At 23.2% G+C, this 17,274-nt stretch overlaps 4 protein-coding genes across 4 annotated transcripts; all 4 read right to left on the bottom strand. All coding sequences in view use genetic code 6, as the record gives it.

Moving 5' to 3' along the window:
* Positions 1 to 317: 317 nt before the first annotated feature.
* Positions 318 to 4,064, bottom strand: TTHERM_000694319 (transmembrane protein, putative; the record flags this gene model as incomplete). Its single annotated transcript, XM_012799839.1, has 9 exons — positions 318 to 414; positions 468 to 533; positions 589 to 2,473; positions 2,538 to 2,817; positions 2,900 to 3,182; positions 3,384 to 3,505; positions 3,557 to 3,744; positions 3,816 to 3,837; positions 3,909 to 4,064. The coding sequence occupies 9 exons, from the start codon at positions 4,062 to 4,064 to the stop codon at positions 318 to 320; spliced, it is 3,099 nt and encodes a 1,032-aa protein (XP_012655293.1).
* Positions 4,065 to 4,665: 601 nt separating this feature from the next.
* TTHERM_00694330 (tubulin polymerization-promoting family protein) lies at positions 4,666 to 5,115 on the bottom strand (the record flags this gene model as incomplete). The annotated part of the gene is made up of 1 exon (XM_001023599.1): positions 4,666 to 5,115. One exon carries the CDS (start codon positions 5,113 to 5,115, stop codon positions 4,666 to 4,668), a length of 450 nt encoding a protein of 149 aa, XP_001023599.1.
* A 1,525-nt stretch (positions 5,116 to 6,640) lies between these two features.
* TTHERM_00694350 (tubulin polymerization-promoting family protein) lies at positions 6,641 to 7,090 on the bottom strand (the record flags this gene model as incomplete). The annotated part of the gene is made up of 1 exon (XM_001023601.3): positions 6,641 to 7,090. One exon carries the CDS (start codon positions 7,088 to 7,090, stop codon positions 6,641 to 6,643), a length of 450 nt encoding a protein of 149 aa, XP_001023601.1.
* A 2,866-nt stretch (positions 7,091 to 9,956) lies between these two features.
* On the bottom strand, positions 9,957 to 13,905 carry TTHERM_00694360 (transmembrane protein, putative; the record flags this gene model as incomplete). The annotated part of the gene is made up of 2 exons (XM_001023602.2): positions 9,957 to 12,392; positions 12,991 to 13,905. 2 exons carry the CDS (start codon positions 13,903 to 13,905, stop codon positions 9,957 to 9,959), a joined length of 3,351 nt encoding a protein of 1,116 aa, XP_001023602.2.
* Positions 13,906 to 17,274: the final 3,369 nt, after the last annotated feature.

Below are 17,274 nucleotides of genomic sequence, written 5' to 3'. Positions count from 1 at the left end.
TTCTTTCTCACCGTATTAAAAATTATTCACTTTCAGAGTTATTTGGTTATTTATTTAAAATTATAATTGGCTGAAAAATTTTATTTATAACAATACTGTACTTTTTAATAAAATAACCAAATTTTTATAGTTTAATACTTTCTTTTCAATATTAATTTTTTAGTTCTAGCTGATATTTTTTTTATTTAATTTAAAGCAAATGATTACTAACCATTAAAATTTTAAAAAATATAAGACTTAATAATTCACCAAAATCTAAAAATAAGATAATTTACAAATATAATTTATCAAAATGAATTTAAAATTGATTTTTAATTTCAATTATTATTTTTTTATTAAATTTGATCACATTTTGGAGATTTGTCATATTACCTAGTTATCAAAGCATGCAGTTTTTCCATTCCAAATTTCATACTTATAAAAAATAGATAAAATAAGAAAATAGGTTAATAAAAAGAATTAATTACTTGATTGAGTTTTAGAAAATCTTCTTAGTTTCTTCTCCCAAATTATTAATTAAAATATTGTCCATTCTTTTGTATATATATATTAAAATCAATATTTATCTTACAAATTTAAAATAAATACCTTGAACATTCTTTTTTATTGATAATTTCCTCATAAGCCTTATACAATCTCTAATAATCTCTGTAATGATGTTATTCTAAATTAATTAGCAGATCAGTTTATTTGAAAAATTCTTATTTTTTTTGCTTCTTTTTCAGTAAATTTTTAAATTTATCTTTAGCTTTTTTCACAGTTGAAAGATATTGAGGTTTTATGTCTAAGGTTTTCATTTTTTTCTCTAATTATTTTACTACTTTTATCATTTGATCTTTTTTGACAATGTTTTAGTTTTGATCTATTTGAAGGAGAGGTTTTGGGAAGTAGTTAAATAAAGCTAATTAACTTTAATCTAGCAACAAACACTTTAGTTTTTCTAGTTCCTTAATTTTGTTCAAAATGACTATTATATCAATATCTTTTTATAAGAAAACATTTGCTTTATCTATGAGCATGTTTTCTTTTGTGTTATAAAATTTTCCACATGATAGCTTGTAAATGAAATATTTTACTGACAAATGTAGCTTTTGTCTTTTGGACAAGACTTTTTATAGCTACTTTGTCATATAGTCCTTTCTCATTTCTTCTTTGTAGGCATCAAAGAATTTCTATTCTTTAATACTTTTGATATTATTATTTGGTTGTTCTTAAATTCTCAAACTCGAAAAAGAATCTTATTTTTTAATAGTGTTATCTTTTTAAAAGATAATTTGACTGAATGATCTCGTTTTTTTTCCTTAAAATTTATTATCCCTGACCATACTATGAGAAATTGGTTGAATAGTATGAAATATTGGATTCTTTTGCTTTCTATTTCGTTATGGCGAATCACTAATTTCCAAATCAGACTCAGGTTCAATTTAAGAATCAAGAAAGAATATATCAGCTTTATCATTCTATAGTCTATCACCTATACTCAGAAGCCTAGGATTAGATGAAAAATTCATAGGAGTTAAAGGACCAAAATTTGTTTCCTTTAAATCTTCATGACTATTTTATTTGTCTACTGCTTGCATTTCATTTGCCTAATTATTTATTTGACTTTAAAAATGTTTATCTATTTAGCTGATTGAATGTGGATTTGCTGTGGAATATTTCAAGATATCTTTTGTCTATGCTTTACTTCTTTGAGTAAAATATGTCTTAAGAGGTTTAATACTTTTACTTTTTTCAAACAAAGATTACTAAAAATTTTCTTTTTTAAATACGTTTAAATCATCAAAATCTAATTTTTTATCTTATTTAAAAGGACTTTAAGATACATTTTTTAGATTTTAATTTTCTATAATATTATTAAAAAACAAATTATTATTTTTTTCATCCCCGCTTTTCAATTTGGTTTAATTACTTTTATCATTTAAATTGTCTTTCAAATTCAAAAAAACAAATTTTTATATTTTTTGGTTTGAATTATTTTCAGCAACTTCTTTTTTATCAAATCTTAAATTCTTTTGCATATCAGATATTTAATTTGTTTCTAAATGGTCCTCCTTATTGCTTTTTTCATGTGTACCTTGCTGCAACTTATCATTATCTATTAACTAGAGATCATTCATTTGAATATTTATATCCTTTTCATTTATTGAATCCTTTTCAATATCTCTTGAATTAAAATGTATGTTAGGACTTTAAGTTACATCTAACCTTGGGCTTTCAAATGAGTTTCTATGGTTAGCTTATCGTTCTTCATTAAATTTCTTTGTATACATTTTAACTAATTTATACATTTTATTTTATTCTTATTGACCAATCTCATATTTACTGCCTTCATTTTTTATATCAGATTTATTTGTTTATTACTATTCAATTTTACTCTTATATTTATCTTTTTTCTCATTATAATTTAAATCAAAATCGTATATCTCATTTGCCAATTCTATTGTATAATGCATTTTATTGTACAGTCCAACTAATTATTTTATTTTTATTATAATTATTATAAAAAAGTTTCACAAAAAAAATTTTATATTTACCAAAAAGACTTGCAACAAGAACAAGAGATTGGACAAAACCACCAATCTAAGCAATTAAATTGTCAAATTTTTCATAGCTTATGCTGTAGACTTGTTTAAAACGACTACGATCGAAGAAGAATGCCCCATAAATCGTATTATTTCCAAAAGTATACTATTATCTATAATCTCCATATAGCTAAGCTGCAAGAGATTGATTGCTAATATCTTTCCATGGATATAAAGATTTGTCTTCAGAAATAATAGTTTCTGTCATATAAATATCAGCTGTAGTATACATCTTGTATAAGTTATATATAAAAAAAAATAACTAAATAGATCATTCTTTAATATTTAATAAGAATAATCAAAAAATAATTTACATAACCTGGCTATATTTGAAAAAATACATCGTTGGCAACATATCTAGTAGTAAATTAACCTACTTAAGTAGGGTTAATAATATAATTTGAAAATAAAAACTGTATTCTTATAGTATTTTAGTTGTAATATTTTTGCTATGCTTATACTGAAGGACAAACTGGTTTCCATAAATTAGGAGATGATTAAGGATTAGTTTAATTTTAGCAACCTGTTACAGTAAATTTTATGAACTAATACACTTGATTTGCAATTTAACCCTATATAGTTAAGTTTGTTCCTAATCTTTAAATTATTTTTTATTAATAATTTAAATTAACTTACAAAAAATTTTAAAGTATTTATTTATTTTTTTATCAAATTGAGTGTTTTAAAATAACGCAAAATATTTTAAATTTTTTCAAACAATATCTTAAAAAGTAGAAAAAAATTGATAAGAAGTTTAAAAAGATGGATGTATCTATCTATCTATATATTGAAACTTACTTTGGACATAAATAATTAGAAATATTGTATGAATTGTATTGATCTTTCGTTATAATTATATCTCCTGGTTTATTGAGAGCATCCCAATGCTTAAAAGTGCATTATTCCAGCTAAATATCAATCTATTTAAAACAAATATTCAGTATTTATAGATTTTTTATATTTTAATATACATTTTGCTTTAATTAAGTACCATTAGGTAGTAATGTGTATACTCTTTGCTAAAGGGTGATATTTAGATAGGGATTTTAAATAAAATTATCTTATATCATATTCACAGCTATCATAAACTTATCAGATGTTAAATTTAATTAAGATGGATTATCTGAAAATATCTTGTTGCCTTGCACAGTAAAATTAACTAATTAGTTTAAAAATAATTTTAAATTTTAGTCATTCACATATGCCTCAAATTCTAATATTTCGAAATACCTTTGTTAAGAACATCGTTCGTCTAATTAATTTTAAAAAAAGTATTTAAGTATAATTGAACTGATTTATACAAGTAGAATTTATATATCATACTGAGTTGTAGCAGAAGATGATGGCAACTGCACACACCAAGCTAGCAGTTATACCTCCAAAAACTGTTTGAATTAGACTATTCTCATGAAAATTTAAAATAACTTTTTAACCAAAAATGTCCAAGTACTTAAACTTATTTGCTACTTAAGAAGCCATTTAATATTTCTTTATTTATTCTACTAATCTTAGATTATTATTAGGTTTTCTTTTAATTAACTTTATCTTTCTTTACAATCATGCTTTGTATATTTCTAAATAAAAAAATTAACTTTCTTTTCAACTTAACTAAAAAATATTACCTCATTTAAATAAATTCAAGTTATTTTGAAGTTAATTTAATCATCATTTTCTCCTATTGAGTAAAATTTAAAATTCATCACTACAGCAATATTTGAGTAATTAAGAATATAAAAAAGTTAATATAAATATTCATTGCTATTGCTTGAATTAAAAACAAATAAATTTATTAAGCAAAGTAAATAATAGTAACATTTATTTATAAATAATCAATTAATTTAAAATATAAAAATTGTATTTTAAATATTTTGAAAACTCATTAAATTTTTATATAAATTTTAAACTTCGAACATTAAAAAGTGTTAATGGGTAAAAAAGGCAGAAGATATTTTTTTTTAAATGAAAACTAAGCTAAAATTGAATAACATTTTATGTAGTATATATTAATAGTATGTGGAACATAATGTAAATTTATTTAATGTATTTTATTTAATTTTAATTTAGGTAAAAGCTACATAGATCAATGTTTAACACCTCTAACATCAGCAGAGGTTCTATCACAAAGTTGAGAGATATCGGAGATTTTTCCGCTTCCAATATCAATGGTAGAGGGACCACCATTGGCATAAACACCAGTGTAGAGACTCTTATCATCATGGAATCTAACAGCATCGGCCTTAGTACCTGAATAAGAAGGACCATTAGAGGCAGTAACTTTTTCTCTGAGATCTTAGGCAGAAATTCCTTTCTTGGCAGCAAATTAGTTGATACCTTCTTCAAATTATCTAATATTGATGCATCTAATAGCAGAAGATCCTTTGACCTTAGCAAATATTAAATCAACATCAGTAGCAGTGAGCTTCTTATCAAGAAGACCAGTGTCTTTAGCAAATTTAGCAAAAGTCTTGCCATCCATTTCAATTTTACCACCAGTGAATTTTTTGAAGACTCCTTCTAAGCTAGAATTCATTTTTATAAGTATTTTATTTGTATTTGATTTATTAGTTTATTTTGTGAATTTTTATATTTTAATTTGATTATACTTATTTTTCGGAGTTCAGTTCTTTGCTTTTAAAGACATAATTATGTTAAATATTTAATTAGTTAATATGCTTGAATTTCATTGATAATGAGAAACTACTGCAGATAGATTTATATAGGTTCAGTAAAACAAAGTTATAAATCTAAAAGATTTAATTATCATTATTAATTTAGTTAATTAAGAAATTTAATAGAACAATTCTTTTTTTCTTTCCATAAAATTTAATTTACCATAAGTTATAATAGGATTTTAATTGAGGATACAAAATAATTATCTAGTCCAGTAAATAAAAAAAATACTAAATAAATAAATAAATGTTTCATTTGTTTGATATAAAAATCCTACTACTATAAAAAGCAATTATGATTAACTACATTCATTCTGAGAATATATATGCATGCGAATTAAGCATAAATTTTATAATCAACTTTTAACTTCAAAAAAATTTCTTTAAACATTTCAAGAAGAAAACAAATTTATGCCAGCATCCATTTGATATTAACACAAAATTATAAAATATGAGGCAAAAGTATAACTTTATATACTAAAATAATTCCAAGAATCTTGCTAGCCTAAATAAAAAGAAGAAGATTGCTCAAGTAATTATAGGGAATTATAATAGCTGAATGCTCTTTCTCACTAAATAAATAATATCTTTGGTAAAAAGTAAATTCAGCTTGTCTCATTCAACCAACTTTTATTATAAATTAATTGTTCATTCTTAAAATTCTAATTTATGGAAAGAACTGCTAAAAAATTTTAAAACAAATTATTGAATTTTTTTCAAATTTTCACAGAAAGAAAATTTTACTTGTAAAAATTATGTTAATTTTTAATAAAAAAGCAAAATGAGTATTACTATTTTAAATTAAATTTGTTTGTATATTAAAAGATCATTTTTTGATCATTTTAGTAATAATCATCAAAATAATTGTAAAAATCATTTAATCAATCAATTCAATCTTTTTATTTAAAGATTGATACAAATAATATATCTTAATTGAAAAATATTTAGCTTAAAAATTGATTTTTTTAAAGAAATTTAAGATTTATATTTTTAAAATACTTCATTTTTGCTAATAGAATTATAATAATAAATTATTGAAGTTGCTAGATAGAAGTATGATAACATATTTTTTTTGAATTATAATAATATATATTAATATCAGCTTGAAAATTAGAAATTATTTAATGTTTATTTTTAAAGCTTCTTTTGCTTCTCTATTTCATTGTATTACTCTTTGAAGTATTTTTGATTAGATTTACTCAAAATATTTAATTAATAGTTAATTTTATTTAATAGATAAATAAATATATATTGAAGAGATATTTGAAAGGCTTTGAATATTAATTATTCAATAGTTACAAAACAATATAGTAGGAATTACAAATAAGTGTTGAATAAATGTGGATAATATTATAATTCAGTTAATATAAAGTGAAGTAGAGTTTTTCATTTCTTGACACCTCTAACGTCAGCACCAGTTCTGTCACAAAGTTAGGAGATATCAGAAATCTTTCCGTTTCCAATGTCAACTGTAGAGGGACCACCGTTGGCATAGACACCAGTGTAAAGACTCTTGTCATCATGGAACTTGACGGCATCAGCCTTGGTACCAGTGAAAGTGGGACCACCAGCAGAGGTAACCTTTTCCTTGAGTGCATCCAAGGAGATACCCTTCTTGGTAGCCATTTGATCAAGACCCTTTTCGAATTGAGCAAAAGTAATAGTTCTAACAGCTGAAGAGGTCTTAACCTTAGCGAAGATAAGATCGATATCAGTAGCAGTGAGCTTCTTGTCAAGTAAACCACAATCCTTGGCGAACTTGGCAAAAGTCTTACCATCCATATCAGCCTTGTTGGCAGTGAATTTCTTGAAAACACCTTCTAAGCTTGCTTGCATTTCTATTGATTTGTTTAATTATTTTTGATAATTGTATTGTTTAATAAATATTATTTTGATTATTATAATTATATTTTAGAAAAGATCGCATCAGATATAAAGTCCAGATTCCTATCAACTTTCAATAACTTAGATAAAATTTATTGACCAGTTATTAATAGAACGTCTAATTAATTAATTTATTTATAATTTTTTGATGGCATGGGGAAAGAAGTTCCACCAAAATATTAATTCTGATATGCTTGAATTTATTTATTTATTATCTCTCACCTTTCTCTAATAAAAGTCACTCGTTTTTTATCATGCTGGATTCAAAACTATATTTAATGAGGATCCTCTCTTTTACATTTACCGTTCTAATTGTTCTCTCAAAAATAAGATTCACTGGTTTTTTTTTGTTCATTCAAGCTAAACATCATAAATATATTTTTAGAAAACTCGAGCAAATATGAAGCAAACTCTAAAAAATGATAAATCCGAAGTAATATAATCATGGTTGTAACATAGAAAGCTGGTACTAACTTTTTATAATAATTCTATTATTTTACTTCAAATGTTATAAAAGCATTATTGCTTTTTCCTCAATAAAAAAACACACAAGTAGGATTATTATTAATTCTTTTGATTTTGTGGAAAATATCTTCTTAATATCTCTTCAAAATTATCATTCAATTGATCACTTCATATTATTAACAATTTTTTTGTTTTACATAAGCAAATCATGTAAATTTTTGTAAAACTAAAGCAAATATGCAATGTAAATATAAGAGATAGCTGCTTGCAGCTAAAGACAATAGGTAAAATCTATAGAATGAGCAGGTTTTAGTTAAGAAACAAAAGGATTAGCCCATTTTGATTATTTTTTTGGTTCAATATAATTCAACTAATGCTAATCTAGAAACAAGAAAACTAGTTTCATTGTAAAGATAAGGATTTTTAACAGGAACATTTTAAATGCTCATTTAGTTCTTATTTAAACATACAATAAGTTTTTTCCAAGTTTCAAAATATTTTAGTTTATAGTTTGTTTTTTAAAGGTAGATTTGAAATCGAATTAAAATTTTTAAGGTCAAAAATAGTTTTAAATGAGATATTTTAAATTATAATGATTGTATCTGTTCAAAGTTAAACTATTAAAATAATTTCATTTCTTTGTACAGAATAAGGAAAGCTTATAAAGGCAAAGAAATTTATAATATATGAATATATAAAATACATATGTGCAAAGTTTTTTTAAAAAGCGGTAATCGCCCAAATCGAATAAAATCAAAAATACAAGGTCCCTATATGTCAAATTTTATTCGAGTTGGGCGATTACCGCTTTTTAAAAAAACTTCCCTCATATATAATGTTAATTTGATATCCTCTATAAAGTAAGAGATATCTTAATAAGAACAGTCCAGTCAATATTTTCTATAGAGCTTTTAAAAGGACTAATGTGAATATATACATTGATAGATGGGTTTTATTTATGAAACTTTTGAGTCATTTTTCATCAAAAAATAAATAAAACTTAAAACGAATATGCAACTGTGCCATTTAGCTTAAAAAAATATACAATATTTATAAATTTGCTAGAACTGATAATATTAGAAGCAATTAATGTGTCATTTGATTTTTACTGGCATTATAAAGATTAGATTAGTAAGCGTAAATTATATGATTTAGCTTGATAGAAATTAATAATTTATTATTGTAAATTAAAAAGTGTATGAATACGTGTTATTTGGTGGAGGAAATAATTATTATTAATATTAAATGTATGATTCCATTTTAAACAAAAGCTATTTAGATCATAGAAAACAGTCATGAGCAACTGATAATAGATTAATTTTATAGATATTCTTTTTGAAAACATTTTATTGTAAATAAATATCTATGAAATTATAATTTTAAAAATGTTTTTAGGAAGTATTAGGCTCATTTATTTTAGAACGTTTTAGATATTATTAAAAGAAAAAAACAAACAAATTATATAAAAATTTGATTTTGTAAGTAGATAAATGCATTTTCATTCAATAAAAATGAATCAATAGAATATTTTAAACATGTTTGTGTATATATTGTTTAATAGAGTTAACTTAATAAGTAAATGTTAATAGCTTTGCATACATATTGAAATAAATAAATATATAGATACATCCTTAATTTTATAGTTAGCTAGTTCATTGTGAAGAAGGGATGGTGAAATAAATGGTAATAATAATTCTTGTAATAAAATGAATAATTAGAAAGATATTTATTTACATGGATACAATGTCCAATTAGAATTTTATTAAAATAGTGGCTAAAAATAAATAAATTTTTATTGGTTTATTTGAAAGAGAGTAATAATGTTTATCTACAATAATAACCATAGATAAATTAGCAATTGGTTGAAATTTATCTATTAAGGTGTATTTGTTTTTCTTAAAAAGAGTGGCTTATATTAATAATAACTGAACAAAAGTATTTCTGTGATTTTTTTTGCGCAATATAATATGATTATTAATTTAAATTAAATTAGTAAATAAAATCTTATCTATTTATCTAAATAAATAACAAAAGTTCCTTACTTTTTTTGTTGGTTATTATAATTTTCTAAATTATTTATTTATTAATTTATTTATTACATCAACGCTCTATTTTATTTTTGATATTATGTTTTTGTGATTAATATTATATACAGTATTGCTTTCTTCTTTATAATTGCTTTTTATTAGTTTTAGATAACCTCTTCTAAATGGCTTAGATCAAAATTTAAGTAGAGCTTCTTCTAAAGAAGTCAGGGCGATGATTTCTTTCATCTATTTTTACCTTTTGTTGTTATTTTGGTATATTTTGTTTATATAAAATTTATTGTAGTTGACTTTAATTAGCTCTTTCTTCAATTTAGAGGAGCTCTTGTAAATGGCTCTAATGAAATATTTAAGAGAGAATTTTCTCTAAAAGCAGCTAAACCTGTGATATCTTCTTTTTACATGGATAAGTTGAATTTTTTACTACTGCTTTCATATTCTCTCAAGCTTAAATTTGAATTTTTCCTATCAATGCTTTATTTTTTCTTTTATTTTTCTAAATTTTTAACATATTCATGATTACTTTCTAAGAAATTTTTTTTGCCGTTCATAAATGTCACTTGCGAAATGTCTGAAGTTGGCTACTCAAAGTTATTTATTGTCATTCTGAAACAATTTTGTTATTGATAATTGCTTGGTTGCATATGGTTATCTTTTATTTCATGTTTTTGAATTTTTTCATCAGCAGGTAGCTCGCAATTGTTATAATCATTATTTATTTCCGCATCACAGCTACTTCCTTCACTCTTACTTTAACTATTGCTTGATACAGAAGATGAAAAATTATTTTAATTTGAGAAAAATTAGTTGAATAGTTTTTATTTAGGAGTTTTGACAGTATTCTTTGGTACTTCTATATCTTAAACTATCTCTATATTAGGTAAATCAGGCACTCTTTCTAAGATTTTGTTGTTTGAAAGCGAATTTTGATTGATAAGAAACAAATTAGGAATATCTTTCTAAATAGATTATTATGAAATTTATTTTATCTACTTTTGCTATGGTGAATTACTTTACTATGTAATAAAATGACAGGTAACTTGTTAACTATTATTCTGTACCTGCTGTTAGTTATTTTACTAAGTACGACTTTCTTATTATGATATTCTATTTTCTTGTTATGAGGTTTCATGCACAAATTCTTTGTTCTTTTCTTAGATATGGGAAGGATATTTGTAAACTTGATTTGAAGTTGAATTTTCAAAATCCTGATTCAAATCCCCAAACTAAAGAGTTCTCTATTTCATAAAATGTTGTGTATTTTTTCTGTTGAAACGCCTTGTGTTATCATACATATGAAGAAGTTGATCTGGATTTTGGTAAGACATTTATTTTTTAGGTGAGTTAGAGTATTAGTTTTAGATTTCTTATATTTTTATTTCTTAAATGTCATTTTCATTTAATTCGATACTTTCAGCTGGTGATATATTTTACAATCCATTCAAAAACATGTTGTTGTCTTACTTCTTTTTAGGAGAGTGATTAATACTATTTATTACTGACAAATGACTTCTTTTCATATGTCCAGTAGGAGAGTAAGTTGGAGAATCTTATTAAAAGTAGATTTTCTTCGATTCGTCTAGCATTTCTATCAACTTCTAATCTAGAGGATCTAATTCTTTCCCTTTCTAAATAATTTACTAATAAGCAAGCATTGCTTCTGATGCTTTGCTGATATAGTTTTTATCGTTGAAAAACATTTAACGTGCCCATGCCTAATTTAAAGTGTATTTCTCACATTCTTCCTATTGCTGCTCAGGGTCTAATCTGACAATAGGTCTTGGTAGATACTCAAATATTTTCCTTTAATTTTCATTGAGAAATAGCATTTTTAGCTTATCAACTTCTATTAATTTCTTCATGATAAAAACTATATCCAATCTTTCATTCACTTTTCTCATTGAAAATTTTATTTATTTATTTTTTACCTCATTTTTTAAACCTAGAAAATATTTAATGTAATCCCATAATTTCATACTTAGAGTTTTCTCGTTAGATTTAAACAGTTTTTTAAAGACAGCATCTGGATCTTCTTTTTTGTGAGCACCAAGCATAGTACTCGCCTTCATACAATCTTCTGGTTTCATGGAATGCTGACTAACAAAACTCTTCAGCATTGTCCTAACAAGTTTCACCTTATCCTTTTACAAACTTAATTGATTTTAGGTATGCATTGGTGAAAAACTCTTTCGACTAGGTAACCCATTTGCAGATATATCATTCATGCTTTGATTTTTTCTTCTTGCAATTTTCAGTAAACTTAGCTAATTCATTTTAATTTAGCTTGTATTTTTTTATATTGTAGGGAAAATTTATGGATGATTATTCAAATTACTAAAATTTGTAGTTAAAATAGGTTGAACCGCTGTAGTATTCAAACTTTCCGTGTACGTTACGGGAGGTCCATCTTTCAGATTATTTTTAGTATTAATCTGAGTAAATTACCTTGAATTATTCCTCATAAAGTTTAACTAAATCTAATTATCATTAGTATTAAGCTTGTTATTTCTCATTTCCTGTTTACTAAATCCCTTCGAAAGCTTTATTTCTTCATTTTATATGTCTCCTTAAATTTATTCCTTATCTTATTCATCTATCCCTTCGAAATTGAACAGACGGTTGACTAGCTCTGTTTTCAAAGACAATTTTGAAATAGGGTTGGCTAGCAAAAACCCAGCTATGAGTAAAGCTTTTATAAAACCTCCGATGGTGGCCATTAGCTCTGTAACCTTCATGTATTTTCTCTATGGTTAATTAAATTAAAATATAAATAAATAAAGGTTTTCTATATTTGATGGAAAAATGATCAATAGTAAGCTTAATAAATTAATTGACTAAAAATATCTTATTTGAAAATTAATAGCCTTTTGTAATTCAGAAATGAATGAAAATTTATTTTTCGGAATTTTTGTTAAATTCTTAATTAAATCTGAAAAAGATTAAAGAAAGATATTTTATTTTAAGTAAAGATACTTTTAATCTATTAAAAATATAAATCAAATTATTTTATTCATAGGTTTTTATTTATTTTGTTGAATTAAATTAGGAAAAAAATTATTTAATTTCAAATCTATATAAAAAGAACTCTTTGAATTCATTAATCAAATTAATTTGTCAAAACCTTTAACTGAAATAAAGAATTTTTGTTTTGAATTTTTAATTAAATGGGGGAAAATAGGAGATGTTTTATATTAAAAATAAACACAATTAAATCTATAAAAAAAGAGTAAACGCGTTTTTCAAAGCTTTTTATTGAAAAAGTGCGCGAGTTTATGCTTTGAAACATGAATATTTTAATTAAAAAATTTAAATCACTTTTATCATGTATTTAAATTTGTTTACTTGATAAATTAAAAGTTTTGGGTCTGTTTCAGTTTGAATTTCCAAGAGAGTATTTCCTGTTGCTTTGTTATTACTTACTGAGTAGCTTTTAAAAGAAAAAAAATTTAACTTTTGATAATCTGTCCACATCAAACCTGAATCAGTCATTATCTATCCATACTAATTTCTTAATAGTATTTTGTACTAGGAACTTAGGTCAACTTTTTATAGGATATTTTTACGATATTTAGTTAGAGTGTTTGAGAAATTTTATACATCCATTATTTGATCTGTAAAGAATAGACCAATGTATTGTAGCTGTTGCATAAGGTTTGCATCTAAAGGTAATTTAAAAGTAATTTAAATATTAATAAAACTATAAATTTATGAGCCGTTCTCTCCTGTCAAGTAGTAGTTTAAGATATCATCATTTTGCATACATAACATATTTGATAGATCAAACTAGCCAAATAACTTTTAGTTGTTAGAATTTTGCATAAATTCAATTTAATTGCAGCTTTAAAAGCTTGATAGCTATATTTAATTTACTATTTTAAAATCTCTTTAATCTACTATTTAGCCTGTTACTTCGAAAGAATCAGACCAATTTTAAATTAACTAAAGATTTTTATCGAGCGCTCCCAGAGCAAACACAATATCAGAAGACTTGTAGGTAGATCTCTAGTCTAAAATACTACTATCATTATAACTCCCGTCGAAGGAAGGATTTCTCTCAAGCTATTCAATAGTAATGATGCTCGGGTTTTGCCTCAGAAGTATCTCCATACCAAGTATAGTAAACATAGCTAGAGAAAACAAAAATATTATCAACGTCCAAAATCCACCCCAAGGAGTTTTATGAACTTTCTTTTTTTCAAAACAGAGGTCTATTGGAACTCCGAAGGTATCTATTTTGCGAAGATAATTTAATCCCATTCTCTTTACTTAGAGAACGTATGAAAAGCAGTTTAAAAATTTCGTTGTTTTATAATAAATTAGTTTTAAAAACTCAGATAAGCGATAAGGTCTATCGTTATAATATTTAATTCAAGAATGCTTTTGATTGCTTTCTAAAGTATTTTCGAGATTTAAATTGAAGACTAAAGCTTCTTTATTGAATATTTTCTATCAAGAGTTAGTAATGTATCCTTCTTAATATACCTTTGGTATCTTAAATTTAATTTAATTTATCCTAATTAATTTAATAATATTGTAAAAAAATTTTTTTTGATTTATCAAAGTTAAATGTATATATATGTCTTTATGTAGATGACGAACGAATGATCATAATTTAATCTTATATTACTTTTTTAAGTAATTTGAATTTATATTATTTACTTTTTCTCATTAAAAGTAAAGCTTAGCTCTATTTTTTAAATGAAATAAATAAAAAACATAAAAAATGTATCTATTTTGGCCAGTAACTTTAAATTTTAATTTGATATTCGTGGTTTATATTTAAATATCAACTCGTTTAAACATACAGCAAAAGACTAAATATGTTTAGGCTTAAGTTACTACAGTTTAAATTAAAAAAATAATCAGAACAGCCTTTCTGTTTCAGCCTAATAAGATAAGTATATGAGAAAAAGGATCATATTTAATAATGTTAAAAATAAGATAGTAATTAGTGTAAATATTAGTAAAATTATGGAATTTTATATAAATTCTTTAAGATATCTGATAAGCTTTCAGATAATACGAACTTTGAGTATGATATATTGATATTATATACGTAATAATATACTTAAATTTTGATTCCCTAAATATATAGCGAATAAAAAATTGTTTTCATATTGAAAAACTAGTATAATTTCCCCAATCTCAATTTAATTTTATGAATATGCCCTTTAAACAAGTAACTAAGCCTCACAATCATGATAAATAGATCAAGACCTTAAATGATTATTACTAAATTAAAAAATTAAATATCAAAGAATATTCTGAATCTCATATCATTTTAGATAGAAATCTAATTAAGTAAGCAAGATTTTATTTACAGTAAACATGTGTTTATGAAAAAGTTTTTTACAAATAATATAAGGATAATTTAAATGTACAGATAAAAAATCGTAGTGTCTTTTTTTACGTCATATTTCAGATATCTCTTGTGCCTATCAAAATAAGAATCATCAGAGTTGAAAATACCTACGAATTTTAATGACATCACTATGTTAAGCTATTATTTCTAATTTTTTTTTTCTAGATTATCTAATATAATAAAGATTTGCAGTAATTACTTTCTTTCCTTAACATTAAATTTCGCGTTAGCAGGGTGGCGAAGTGGAATCGCGTTGGGCTCATAACTCAAAGGTCGGAGGATCGAAACCTCTCTCTGCTAAAAATTTTTATTTTTAATTAAAATTTATGTCATCACCATCAAATAAATTTTAAGCTCTTTATGACGCAATAAATAATTAACATAATTTATTTAAAAAGTAGATTTGTATTGAATTTATCACACTTTCTTAATAAATAGGAAATTATGAGACAGGTGCCCATTTGAATACAAATTAAGTTAAATTGATATTAGTAAGATCCTTAAAATGTAACATACAATTTATACCTAATTCACATTTTCTAATTACTTTAAATAAAAATGTGCTTGAAGATTCTCATGTATTTCCATTTCATTTAACTATTCATTTTATTGAAAAATTTACCTTTTTAAATTTATTTTCATCTTCAATACTTCAATTAAAACCATCAATCCGAAGGCAAACAAAATAAACTAAATTTCCAATTTTTGACTAATCTATGAAGCCCAAAATGTAAAAAAGACATAAAAAATGCATTGAAATTTTTTGTTATTTATGTTCCATTTATATTTGCATTTAATAAGAAATTGAAGTACTTCAAAATTTTATTTTTAAAAATTACAAATTTTATGAGTAAATCGTAAATACCTATTAAATAATTTAATTTTCAGGTAATTTATTAAAAAAATATCAAGAAGGTATAATTAATAATATTTGAAAGAAAACAATAAATACATTACTATCAAAAATATTAAAAAAAAATATAAAACTGAAAAAAGAATTTATATGATAAGAAACTATAATTGATAATTAACAATGGCTATTATCAAGCTAATTATTAAAATATTTGAAAGGATTTTATCCATCAAATTTATAGAAATATAAAAATTTATTACTCTTAAGCAAAATTTTATATCTTATGATATAATAATTTAAAATCTATTATTTTTAATTAAAAATTAAAATTAAAACAAATGAAATATTAAAAATAAATAAAACTTATTTAATAAAACAAAGTCAAAAATTATCAATAAAATTAATAAAATAATTCTCAATTTTTTTAATCTTATTCAAAATAAAATTATTAAAATATATTTATTCTGAAATTATCATTTTTTTAATAAAAATATTAAAATCAAAATTTTTATTAAACAATTTAAAAATTTAATAAAACAAAACTAATTACTTAAATTAATTTTGATTCTTTTTATTTTAAAATTATTGATAAAATCATGAAAACCATAATATTTATACCTCTTCATAATGTATTTACTTTTTAACTATTATTTAAATCACTGGAGCTTGTAAATTTATTTTATTAAATTTCATTCTATCAAGAAACTAATTTGATTAAAATAACTATTTTCGATAAAATCAAATAAATTACTTAAAATATAAATATATTAAATATCAAATCTTATGTAAATATAACAAAAATATCAAAAATAATTAGTGATTTTTAGAAAAAGTTTTAATTACCAAAAATAGTAACAACAAAATGAGATTTAATGCTATGCAAATCAATAAATAAGGTGTAATAGGTGTTAAATAAAATAAAAGCAAAAAGAAATAAATAGTATTTATAAAAATAAAAAGAATATTTTTTAAATGGAGAATAATGTATTATATATTTATTTTAAGCTTAGCTTTTATAAATTATTTTTTGCATTCTCATTCATTCATGATATAATTCAAGCTATTAGGTTTTATTGATTTGATTATTAAAAATATAAAGCATTTATATTTTTATAAATTGATTTGGTTAAGTAAATGAAGAGTTTTTGATTGAAATATCAGAGTTAATGGTTGCACGAGTTAGCCTTTTTGTTTTTTTTTAAATTAAAATAAAAATGGATAAATACATTGATTTTTTTTGGATTAATTTGAAAATTTTTGATAATACAAATATTATTCATTTCAAATAAAATGTGCTTTAAAAAAAAATTTCAAAAAATGAATGATTATAAATAATTATAATGATTAATTTTCATGGTCAGGAAGGATAAAGAATTTCTAAACATTGCAAAATAAAATCATAATAAAATTT

The sequence above is a fragment of the Tetrahymena thermophila genome (genome assembly GCF_000189635.1).
Source record: "Tetrahymena thermophila SB210 genomic scaffold scf_8254420, whole genome shotgun sequence".
NCBI classification, from domain to species: domain Eukaryota; phylum Ciliophora; class Oligohymenophorea; order Hymenostomatida; family Tetrahymenidae; genus Tetrahymena; species Tetrahymena thermophila.
This window is presented reverse-complemented; position numbering and strand designations above follow the sequence as displayed.